This window comes from Crinia signifera, chromosome 7, assembly GCF_055691185.1.
Source record: "Crinia signifera chromosome 7, ASM5569118v1, whole genome shotgun sequence".
NCBI classification, from domain to species: domain Eukaryota; kingdom Metazoa; phylum Chordata; class Amphibia; order Anura; family Myobatrachidae; genus Crinia; species Crinia signifera.
The window spans coordinates 73,671,096-73,684,593 of record NC_139223.1 but is presented as its reverse complement, the minus strand read 5'-3'; the positions used below and the strand labels follow the sequence as shown (position 1 = coordinate 73,684,593).

The 13,498-nt window shown below is 41.7% G+C and overlaps 1 protein-coding gene across 4 annotated transcripts in view; it reads right to left on the bottom strand.

The window, feature by feature from the left end:
- MRTFB (myocardin related transcription factor B) overlaps positions 1-13,498 on the bottom strand; it is a 376,317-nt gene that overhangs the window by 38,592 nt on the left and 324,227 nt on the right. For all 4 annotated transcript variants that reach the window (XM_083153324.1, XM_083153322.1, XM_083153326.1 and 1 more), the window contains 3 exons: positions 11,393-11,554; positions 8,857-9,029; positions 1,799-1,915 (listed from right to left, as the gene is read on the bottom strand). In XM_083153324.1, coding sequence (XP_083009450.1) covers positions 1,799-1,915; positions 8,857-9,029; positions 11,393-11,554 — 452 coding nt within the window. The remainder of the gene's footprint in view (positions 1-1,798; positions 1,916-8,856; positions 9,030-11,392; positions 11,555-13,498) is intronic.

Here is a 13,498-nt window from a genome sequence, read left to right as displayed (position 1 = left end):
ACCAAATATATTAAAATAAATCCACGTGAACAAATATCTTGCTCTATTCATCTCAGTCAGCTACATACAGTAAATATTACTTTCCTGCCAGCAGCAAGTGCTGTTACATTTATATTCTCCCACTGAAGGCTGCTAAAGAGCTTTAGAGCTGGAAAGAGCTGTGGTGTATATAGCCACATTCTCTGTCCTTCAACAACTCGGGAACAATAAGTATTATTACGCCTTTCTCGTGCATTAATATAGAACCACATGAAGGACAGAAGTGACGACTGAAATCCATTAATGGTCATATTTTCACAAAACTAATTCAGCGACTTTCTAGTATTCAAACCTTTTGCCATAGAAACACAATCTGCAGTTGCCTAATACATGTAAGCCTTCAGTCAGCACAAAGAAAAAGTACAATTTAATACTGGAAAAATGCTACACACAAGCTTCACCAACATTGGAAATATAGGGGGGGGGGGATCATGAGCAGAGTAATTACACACAATAGTGAAGTACGTATTTCACAACAATTTCATTTAATAAAACATACGATAAAATTAAATTAAAAGACAACCATATAACAAATACAATTAGCACTGTTTCATATTGCACAAAGAATCCTAAGATGGACACAGGCTGAGAATTACCGGCTATATAGGAACGGACATGCGAACAGTTCCCAATAAGCCTAGAATAGTCCCACACTGACATGTCTGCTGGGCTTCCTATGATGCAATCTCCCGGGTCCTCCGTCTGCTTTTCCAGCTCATATACAGTACACCAACGCGTTTCTTCCTCCTTGGAGGACTTTTTCAAGGTGAACTGAAGCCCTGTATATGACCACTTTATATACCTGATCTTTCCTGCATCTCAATATGCAAACTACAAGTCCCACAGTCCTCCGCTGAGACGCAGGACTTCCCGTCGCCGTGAGGCAGCGTCCAGAGTATCCCCGGCAACCACAGCATTCTGACACAGCAAGTGTGCCGGGTGCCGCTACGTCACTTCCGGCCAGCGTGTGCAGTTCTAAAGGATAGTGCGGACTTCATATCCCAGCAACTTTTTCTTATGCCGCAACTAGGGTGACCAACTCATCCCTTTAATCCGGGACACATATTACACAGGTTCTGTGGCTGGCTTTCACCTGCCACACCCCAAGACTCCATTTCACTTGGTTTTAAACTGCCACAGAACCTGTGTAATTAATATGTGTCCCGGATTAAAGGGATGAGTTGGTTACCCTAGCCGCAACATCATTTCCTGTGGATCATCCTTTGTGATTCGGTAACTAAGCAACGCCTGCCATTCGGTTATTATGGCCCTCTGTTGTTGTGACTCTATATTCATATTGGTAACTGTTCACATGTCAGTTCCTATATAGCCAGTAATTCTCAGCCTCTGTCCCTGTGCACTTTGAAACAGTGCTAATTGTATTTTTATATGGATGTCTTTTAATGTCATTTTATCATATGTTTTATTAAATGAAATTGTTGTGAAAAACGTACTTCAGTATTACATGTATTTATTTTTCACTTTTATGTGAATTGCAAGGGAGGGATCCTGGTGTATCCAAGACTCCAAAGCGCCTGATAAGTTGTATTCCATCTTTTTTCTGCGGTGTTGGTGAAGGTTGTTGAGGGACCTTATTGGAATATAATCAATTGGCAGCTGGATGCGCGATAGACCTATTTACTCATTTTTATTCTATAATTACACACAATATGTGGTGCATTATCACATAAAAGTTCAAATTATTTACTAAGCAACATTGTGACACAATTGGTATATGTAAGGTTGAATGAATATTTACCTTTACCAGTGTTGGCCCAGGTTTCAAGACAACAGCGGGTGCTGGAGAGCGCGTAGCAGGTTCGGCAGCGGGGACAGGTTTAAAGAAATCGGGCAGTGGTGAATTGAGTGCTTGGCACTGTAAGGAGAAAATACAGTTTCAAAAACCAACTATCTGACACGTCGTCACTTATCAAGCTCATGGTCCTTATTATGTCATGTCAGATTTATTTACTAATGTTTTGTATTTGTGTTCTAAAGCAATTCACATCACAGCTAAGCTGGTATGGAGACTTATGCAAATAGCAATCTAAATCTTCGTACTGAAAATCTGGATAATCAATAGTAAGTATAGAAAAAATATGATTTAATCATTTATAGACAGATCGCCGCACATTGGCATTAATCAGGCTCAGACAATACAGTTCAACAATGTCCTAATTCAGGCGATCATAGTAGGATTAACGCACAACATTTTCAAAAAATGTTCCTTTCTAGTGTATTGTTGTTAAAATAACATACAAATACTACAAAAATAAAACCAGTTATAAAATGACCCATGCACCTATTTTAACGTCAACTTCTTCACATCATGTTTTTTGTTCAAGTCGATTATGGTCAATGAATAATATCACAATAGAAAGTTGGATTCATTTATATTTTTAAATTTCCCCTTGAAGATGTGACATTTGAAATCTAATAAGGGTTTTTCTAGCATCGACTCTATAAATTTGCAATGCCCACTAGATACCTAAATACAGACTATCATGTAGTAAAACAAAAATGACTTATGGGGCCTACACACGGAGTGACACTGCTGAGCAATCGGAGCCATGTAGATATTAATCACTAGGCGATAGAGACACAGCAGACCGTGCATCGCTATTGCCCCTACACAAGGACCCTTATTCTGGCTTATTCGCCCGGGTCCGATGTTTTGCGTATGCGCAGCAGCATTTATGCACATATGTATACACTGGGTGTGTGCGTACTCGGCAAAGCGGAGGGGTAGAGGGGGGCATGGTGCACCGGATTGGGCCATTAGCATATGTGAACACATGACATAACCGGATGTCAGCTGCCCGCCCAATTCCCTGCAATTCTACACTGATATGTAAGGGTGGTCTGAGTGTAGGCTACACTAGAGCTGTAAAGATAAAAATATAATATGCTAAATGAGACCAACACAAGACATAAAACACACACCCAACAGAAATGTTCATAACCTGACACTGAGAACTTGCATAGAGCTATTAATTAACAGCACATCTTTGTAGTTTCTGAACTAATCCCTGTAATAGTACAAAGGGACCTGGCACTGTGTTGTCAGAATAAGGTTTGAGGCATGAAAGATCTCTTGGAAGCACTGGGGGGGTCTAAAAGCTGTAGGGACAAGCTCTCCTGCTGCACTGGCTCTGAGCCACTTTCTTTGTTGAAGGAAAGATTTAATCTTTGCCAACAGTTCACAGAACTAAAGGGAGGCTCGGTCAGGCACGTGTGCTGCGGCGAGCTACATTCCGGGCCTTTCATTTTTCAACTTACACAGCAATACTTATGGGAGCAACCCGAAATATATTTAGTCTAACTGTAAAGCAGGAAAGCTGCTTAGAGTCGAGTCCTGTTAATTTCCTGTGCTAGCAGGATGCCTCATCTTCTAAGCATAACACACTCCCTTCCATTTTCTCATAAGGATGGATTGTTACCTTTGTCAATTTTTTTAAGTCTCTAACAAAATGCTAAGACAGGAAATTCCTATAAGAAAATAAAGGGGTATAGTCAATGGCAAATGGCGAGCTATGACGGCGAGCAGTGCCGATAGCTTGCCGGAATTATTCAACACCCATTCATTAGACGTTTACCCCTCACTGGTTCTTTTCAGCAAGGTGGAAATGGCGAGTGCTGCCATCAGAGCGGTGAGGCTCCCCGCTATATGTAGCGGGCTTGCTACATTTGCAATGAACCTGAGGATTTCCCTTGAACATAGAATACGGCGAGCGGCCGGCCGTCCATCCAAACCCCCTTCCCCGGGGGCATTGAATACCGCCCAAAGTATGAAGGGAAATATCACCCAGGTTATTTGTTTTATCTACTGCCTTAAACAAGGGACAAACTGTACCAGGTGAGTTTACACGTCTGACAACCTAACAGACTATGGGAGGTATTCAATCTGTGCCAGTATTTACCGACAGGGGAAATATTGGCACTCACCTATTCAATGCTGCCATTACTGACAGCATTGAACAGGACGCCCCAACAGTCAGATTCCAGAATTGAATATGAGGGAGATGCCTCAAAGCTTGTAGAGAGATAAAGTACCAACCTACCAGCTTCAAACTTATTTTTCAAACCCGTTCGGTAAAGCGATTGGTTGGTACTTTCTCTCTCTTAAAGGCCCATACAAATTGGGCAATGTTGGGGGGTAGTCAATCCCGGATTCCAACTGTTGGGATGTCCTGACAGTCGGAATCCCGGACGATTCATACTGTACATCAGCAGTCAGTATTGAATGTACCGACTGTTGGAAAGTCAGTGAATGGTTGAAAACGACAACAATGAATACACAGCCTAGTGAACAGGTCAGAAACAAACTCATAAGAATCCAATAAATGTGCGAGTGGAGCCCCAGACTGGCATTTCTAGAGAGAATATTGGTCCCGCCCATAAAATGCCTGTCTGCAGTGTGTGTGGGCTGCAGAGTAAAGTAGAGTGAACATATTATGTCCTATTAATATACACTCCACAAATTGGCCATGTGTGTGACCATGAGGTTAATGGGTTTTAAATGAGATAAGAAGCAGCAGTGAATTGTATTAAGATTAAAATGATATAAATAATTTATTTTCACAGACATTCCAAGGGAGATATTTCTTGCAGCTGACAAATTGAAGCAAAACACATAATGCACCTAATTAATCCCTTAGAGAACATTACAATTTATTAATTCTAAAGACCAAAAACACGGAGGCCTGCTTAAGGCTCCCTTAGTGGAAGTCTCACATATCAGTGATGGTTTGGGTGTTTATTGTTCTAATTAAAAAGTGATTGGAGCACATTCCAGACTTATTACTGCCAGATAGAGAGTATTAAATACTAGACTGCAGGTCTATCATAACATTACCTTATAGAGCCCATATCTTGTATTCATACAATGATTGGTGCAATTTATTTTCCATCATTCTACTCATACTAATGATTACCATGCATTCACTTTCAATGTCTGTGCCGCATATTAAATCATAAGGGCACATATAGCAGAAGACTGTATATTGCATCCAGGAGTATTGCAACATCAGTATTATACATATGGCAGGTGTAATCTTCAGAAGCACACATTGTTTGGTTTATCTCAACAGCCCCTCTTTCATTTTAAAAGGACCAAATTACCACATAGTATTCTAGTGGGCCGCACGCCTAAGTAGCATATGTGATATGATGAAATCCTGGGGAAGATGTATTTCTTGGGCCTCTATTATTATAATATACAGGTTGAGTATCCCTTATCCAAAAACTCAGGACCAGAAGCATTTTGGATAACCGATTATTCTGTATTTTGGAATATTTTTAGATATCAATGAGGTATCTTGAGGTAACTTGCATTGATGTTGTATAAACACAACAGGATGCGGTCAGTTTTCCAGCGGTCGGAATCCCGGCGTTCAAAATCCCGACACCGTAAACCCGACCACCGAAATCTATGACACCCATATAGGGAGCATAAATTAGTGTGCCAAGCGTAGCGAGGCACAGGGCCCGCTGTGTGCCGTGTCAGGATTTCGGTGGTCGAGATTCCGGCGTTGGGATTTTGACCGCCCGGATTCCATACCGAATCCAACACAACACACCAATGATATACATACAAATATATTTTATTTGTGCCTGAAACAAGGTTTCAAAACATGAAACAAAGTTTGTGTACAATATCAGGCACTGAATGTTGAATGCTAAGCAGTAATTTTCTTGCATATTGTTAGTGCCAGTTACAGATGTACCCAGTAGGTTTAGGCTAAACGTTTAAAAATGTAATTTGACACATTAATGTAAAGTCTTTTCAAGATTATGAGTGCCGCTCGAAATCCGCAGACAGATACATGGTTATATCGTTTTTAAATGTATTTTTCTGTTAACTGCAATTACAAAATATTTGTAGGTATTATGCTTACTGTGGTAACCCTAAAATAAATAGTATTAAACAGAAAAAACAACTCACAGGCCTTAATATCTTGCCGTGATCTAATAAATGGATATGCTTTAGGAAAGGAACACCAACTCCCTTTAAGGCAGGCAGCAGTGTGATGGCCTACTACACATACACAGTGATAGGTGCCGGTGAAACAGAAAAGGTTGACAAATAACAGACATTATAAATGAACAGTGCTGTTGCACTTATGACGTCTTTAATCCTAAAAGCAATAAAAAGGTTCCATCTTTCCAGGGAAAAATCAAGGTCAATTGTTTATGAAGTTATGAATGGTAAGCTTCCTCTTTCAATCAATGCTCCGTTCTGGAACTCTTTGTGTATCCTTATAAGTATTGGTATTTGGATGTGTATACTTATTAATGGGTCTGGAGTTTTTCCTGCACTATGCCTCTGCAATATCGGAACATTAACAGCCGCGCACTTGAACAGTGCACTAACTGGAGGCCAGGAAGCATCTGCAAGCTCAGGTTATCCGAATGGGAGAATTACTACAGAGCCTGGCAGCTTATTTAGGATAAATGGATGGTTTATGAACCAATGGATAATGTGCTAAATAAGAAGCCTAAGGTCCTACTACCAAATGATTGAAACACCACTTCAACAAAGACACACGATACCAAGAAAAGATATGGGAGTGTTCCTCTGGCGCTTAAAAGTCAAATAAAGTTTTTTTCTTTTCTTCTTAGACGGGTATTACCCAAAAGGAAAACAGAAAAAAATACAACTAGTGTAATACTGTTTAACATTGGCATGAAATCACACACACAAGTAATCAGGTGGTCCGTACCAAAAATAATGGTCTAATCAGAGGGTAGACACAAACGTTTAATTAGGGGGATAAACTCCTGTCACCAAGGGCTTTAAATTCCTCCATGTCCAAGGGCACTAACTCAGATAGGAAATACAGAGTAAGACACCATCATAGTGTAATACAATTTAATAAAAAATATTTAAAATAGCATGGTACGGAGGTACAAGAAAAATGGACTCTCACCAAACGTTTTTGTCCACAAATGAATGTAGACAAAACTGCGTTCCAATAATTCCCGGCATCACGCCAGAGGCGGGTATATTATGCCGTGACAAATGCATGTTATATACCAAATGATTAATATGTATAACATGCATTTGTCGCGGCATAATATACCCGCCTCTGGCATGATGCCGGGAATTATTGGAACGCTGGCATTGCATCTGCTTCCTGCATCGCACCACAGGTTAGATATGAGACTCCCGGATGATTGATATGCTAATGCAGTGGTTCTCAAACTGTGGGTCCTGACCCCAAAGTGGGTCCCGACCTTCTCAGCATGGGGTCGCGACTCCATGTTGGTGACCATCAGGCTGATGACTTTTCTAATCTCAGTCAGTGATTCAAGGAGTCTGAAAAATCTGTTGTCTGTTATTTTAGACTCCTCCCATAATTTTGTGCCTCCACAATGCTGCCATGTATGTGCTGTCTGCTGACTACACAAGTGATGTGATGAGCTTCTGCAGTAACTTGCTGGGGTCCTGTAATTATTTTTATTGTCTGATGGGGTCCCTGACCAAAATAGTTTGAGGATCCCTGTGTTAATGTATAACACCTGTGAAGGGTCATATTAAAAACAGGGGTTGGATCCCTTATAATTAGATATGTTTTAGAGCGGTTAGGTGATCCATGTCTGGCATTAGGATACTCTTTTGTTAGGTATAAATACTCAAGGGTGTAACCACACCCATACACCTTGAAAAAGACACTGCGTAGTGTCGGAATCGGTCGGTACTTGTGGATCACAGAGGGACTTTTCTTTGGACTCCAGCCTTTCTTGCAACGCTTCCAGGGACGCCTGTGTAGGCAAACATACTTGCACTTGTTTTGTCTACATTCATTTGTGGACAAAAACATTTGGTGAGAGTCCATTTTTCTTGTACCTCCGTACCATGCTATTTTAGATCATTTTTATTAAATTGTATTACACTATGATGGTGTCTTACTCTGTATTTCCTATCTGAGTTACTGCCCTTGGAAGTGGAGGAATTTAAAGCCCTTGGTGACAGGAGTTTGTCCCCCCAATTAAAAGCTTGTGTCTACCCTCTGAGTAGACCAGTATTTTTGGTACAGACCACCTGATTACTTGTGTGTGTGTGTGTGTGTGTGTGTGTGTGTGTGTGTGTGTCTGTGTGATTTCATACCAATGTTAAACAGTATTCCACTATTTGCATTTTCCTTTTGGGTAATACCCGTCTGCAAAGAAAAGAAAAAACTTGATTTGAATTTTAAGCGCCAGAGGAACACTCCCATACTGTATCTTTTAGGATAAATGATCATTAATTGAAATACACCCTACACATACAGTAGAACTGGCTGCCAGTGTGTACATACACACACACACACACACACACACACACACAGGGCCTTATTCTGGCTCACTCTCAAAAACAAATTCTATAATGGACAAAATCATGTGCACTGCAGGGGGGCAGATGTAACAGAGTTTGATTTGGGTGTTATTTTGTTTCCGTGCAGGGTAAATACTGGCTTCTATCTTTTTACACTGCAATATAGATATCAGTTTGAAGTACAAACCCCACACAAATCTAACGCTCTCTGCACATATTACATTTGCCCCCTGCAGTGCATATGGTTTTGTCCATTATAGAATTTACTTTTGAGAATGAACCAGAATCAGGCCCTCTGTGTGTATATAAACCTATTGGCCCAACCATGTGCCTACAGAGACATCAATTCAACTAGCCAGTGGTGTTGAAACAGGTACTAATTACCCAGGCTTATTGGAGGTTCCACAACTCCCTTCTTTACATACCTTGCCATCACACTGAAAACCCTCCGCTATCTTCTAACACTTCACATAACACAAATGACAGTACAGACATTGTACCTGAATGTTATTGTTGGATATGGGAGAAGGTGCCTCGCTGGGTTTGACCTCTACAGGAGAAGCAGCTGACCCTTGAGATTCCTGACTTGCTGGCTGTTCTGGCGACAGAGCATCACTGCTGTCTTCATCAAATGAGAAAGCATCAGTGTTCTCAGGGTAGTCTGGATGACCAACTGTGGAGATACACAATGCAGTCACTAATATCAAATATAGCAGAAATATTTTTACTTCTGAGAATCTCTGTGAACAGTATGAACTATTACTAGCTTGCTTATTTATAATACCATGACATATTACACAGTGCTGTGCAATGAGAAAATAAGTATACAAATAAATTACATACAATGACATGAAACATAGCTCCGCACAGATGCACTTACAGTATAAAACGTGTGGGAAACTCTGGATACATACAATAGCTGAGAAACAATTGTAGTGGTTGGAGTGAAAAGTGCATGTGGCTAGTATGAGGAAGCAGCGTATTAGAGTTCATCAGTAACAAAGCAGCAAATGACATTTCTGGCCAGCTACCTGTGTAGTGACACCGTTGTGATAATGAAAGACAGTGAAGACATGAAATTGAAACGGGAGCAACCGCAGCTGCCACTATGGAGGCTGATGCAGACAAGGGGGTGCAGAGTAAAGGCCCATACACACTGGGCGATTCTGAGCTGAATTAAGCCCAGTTTTGCCGTTTTAGCTCAAAAGCCGCCCGACTACACAAGGGGTAGCAATGAGCAGTGAGCGCTGATTTGCGTGCCTGCATCATCGCCGGCCTCTGCTAGTATTTTTAGCAGATGAGTGAGGCGGTGGACGGCTTTCCATAGCATCCTACTTTCCATATGGAAAGTCCTCCACCCACGGGAAAATCGCTAAAACCATCGAAAAACAATCAGTGTGTATGCACTGAGCGTTTTTCAGCCCAGCAATTTTCCCCATCATTGGTCAGCATACATGCTGGGCAAAAACGTTTGTGGCTCTGGGATATTGCACTGTTCATGTGCCACCTAATGCTGTAATCATAGCCCAGACACTATGCTAAATCACTTGTTTAATCTGCTCATAGTTATGCAGCAGAATTTTCCAGACTGAAAGATCTCATAAGTGAATTCATAAATAAAGCATATATTCTGTATTACTAACAGACTGAAGCAGGTCCCATAATAGCTGTGGAATTGGATAATTATTAACTGTAGTAATCAAGAATAGAGATCAACAAAATCCTTTATCGTCATAGCTACAAAAAAAAAATCAAAATGCCTTCTGTGGGGGATAATGATCATGTGACTTATTTAGAGCAGACTTAAAGGAATTTCCTAATGTCTGAACAACCAGGGTATGACAAGTAAGGTTCAATTGTTTTCACACCCTACCGACATCCAAACAGGTTGGTCTGTTCATTAACAACATCAATCTCGGACCAAATTCAAAATGTATTGCTAAGCCCTTCTCACTGTTTATACATATAGAGTATAGCATGCTCTGGTATCATATTTGTACATCATTCCCAGACCACTGTCACAGTGCCCCTGGTGTTAGTAGTTCAATGGAATATAAGTAGTGACATAAGAATATAAAAAGCACTTTTTGCCATTAGAAACCTATAAAAGCAAAACTAATCTGTAAAGAGGACAACAATGCACAGAAGATCATTCCAAACCAGGCATATAGGCCCTTATTCAGATCTGATCGCAGTAAAAACTTGTTCTCAAAATGGGCAAAACCATGTGCACTGCAGGTGGGGCAGATGTAACATGTGCAGAGAGAGTTAGATTTGTGTGAGTTATTTTGTTTCTGTGCAGGGTAAATACTATCTGCATTATTTTTACACTGCAATTTAGATTTCCGTTTCAACACACCCCACCCAAATCTAACTCTCTCTGCACATGTTACATCTGCCCCACCTGCAGTGCACATGGTTTTGCCCATTTTGAGAATACCCTAGTACTTTTCTTTAATATACAAATTACATAATTTCTTATAAATAAATAACTGTAATATGGCCTACACACATGCCGATATTAAGGCATTTTCTAAGCGATTTTGCTTAGTTTGGCAAAGTCGCTTAGCAAATGCCCTCACATCGGTGTATGTGTGGGGGCTGTATCGGCAGCCGTGCGCGTCCCCGCGCGTCTTTATCGCTGGCCGAGATTGATGGACAGTGTCCATCAATCTCGGCATCGGCAGTGTTCTCCCACCGGAGAACACTGGCGCTGTCTGCTCGCTTAGCACACAGAGCTGACAGCTCGCTCTGTGTGTGGGCTGTCAGCTCTGTGTGCTATGCTATAGCGGCGCAGCACAGCCCGACCTAGCATAGCTAGGTAGCCCTGCACACATCAGCATGTGTGTAGGGCCCATTAGAGTTAATTCAAAAGCAGCACATCTCTGGGAAGAGTAGGAGAGCACTACATCTCAAGGAAGAGCACTACATCTGTGCCTTCTGTTTCACAAACCGAGCTTGGGCTTAATTCCTGCAGTGTTCCCCAATAGGAGCTTATTTTCTTACGCTTTAAACAATTTTTCTGTCATTACGTACCTTTAATAGCTTCTTTAACACTTGAGTCAACTGGAAGTATGTTCTTTTCAATTAATTCGAGTGGTCCGGGTCTTTGAGCAATCTTTTCATTGAGATCATCTGCCAGACGGGCCCTCTTTAATTTCATTTGAGTTGCCTGCAGAGATGGCTCAGCCAGTGTCTCTGCAAATAGAGGAAGATAGATATGGATATCCCTTCACCATTTATTAGAACAAGGAAAACATTCTCAGCGCTTTGCAGTCAGTAAAGACACAGTATTTTAAAAAGACAGACAATCTTTATCTTTCTATTACATTATTACTTCACTCAATATTAATAAGGATTTCCTTTGTTTTCAACTTCTGTTTAAAACAGGTTCATCTCCCTCTGTTATATACGGTCAGACAGTATAGGCCTGATAAGCCTGTATTGGGTGTATGCAGGAGCGTAAATTGATAAATGGATAGAAACGGTCCTGTAACTGTGAGATTAGGAGGTTGGGTTCCCGTTTGTGGCACATTATCTCATTCCCAACCTCTAATTCCCACTATAGAGATGAAAAGAAAGTACACAGAGCGAGAAATTGTGTACGGGTGCACACTGATCAGATAATCACTGCTGGTTTAGAACAGTTATCAGATTGGCAGCATTTATCACAGGGGTGGGCAATTATTTTAGCTGGAGGGCCACTTAACACTTCCTGTAAATATTCGAGATCTGCACACCAGAAAAGGTGATGTAGCCGCTCAAAAGGGGGTGTCCTTGAGTGCAGTGTACCACACCATATACCCCTTATACACATTATGAAACACAATAGTAAACCCCGACACTTGCCCCTTACGCATAATGCTGCACACCACAGTACCCATTACACATGATGCCGGACACCACAGTATCCATTACACATGATGCCGCACACCACAGTACCCATTATAAATGATGCCGCGCACCACAGTACCCATTACACATGATGCCGCACACCACAGTACACATTACACATGATGCCACACACCATAGTACACATTACACATGATGCTGCGCACCACAGTACACATGATGCCGCACACCATAGTACACATTACACATGATGCCGCACACCATAGTACACATTACACATGATGCCGCGCACCATAGTACCCATTACACATGATGCTGCACACCATAGTACCTATTACACATGATGCCGCACACCATAGTACCTATTACACATGATGCCGCACACCATAGTACCTATTACACATGATGCTGCGCACCATAGTACCCATTACACATGATGCCGTGCACCACAGTACCCATTACACATGATGCCGCACACCATAGTACCCATTACACATGATGCCGTGCACCACAGTACCCATTACACATGATGCCGTGCACCACAGTACCCATTACACATGATGCCGCACACCATAGTACCCATTACAAATGATGCCGCACACCATAGTACCCATCAAACATGATGCCGCACACCATAGTACCCATCAAACATGATGCTGCACACCACAGTACACATTACAAATTATGCTGCACACTGTAATGCCCATTACACATGATGCCGCACACCATAGTACCCATTACACACGATGCCGCACACATTACAAATTATGCTGCACACCGTAATGTCCATTACACATTATGCTATATGTAGTGCCCCCACATACCACCACTAGTGGTGTCCCTTAAGCGATGCCCCCAAAAGTGCCACTTACTGTAAATTTTTATGTGGGGACCAGCCCAGCCTTCGCTGCTACTGCTGCTGCTGCAGGGAGAGGTGGAGAGCGGTGCAGCTGCTTCAATTGGGATAGGAACAGAGCACGCTCCTGCTCCCCCCTCCAGCGGACATTTCAAATATTGTGCCCTGCATGATGGTCCGCGAGGTCTGATAGAATGCCGGCACCACATTTATCAGGTAGTGTGTGGTCAGCTTTAATGTCACTATACTGTACATACAGTATAACTACCAGCAGAGAAACTATAAAACCAGGCCATGGTCTCTGGATAAGCATTCCTTCCTTAATATAGAGCAGGGGTAGGCAACATCTGTTACTACACTTCCCAGCATGTTGCACCACAGTTTTAGCAGGCCCTAACAACATAAAAGTAGGCAGACAGGCTGGGATGCTTTGT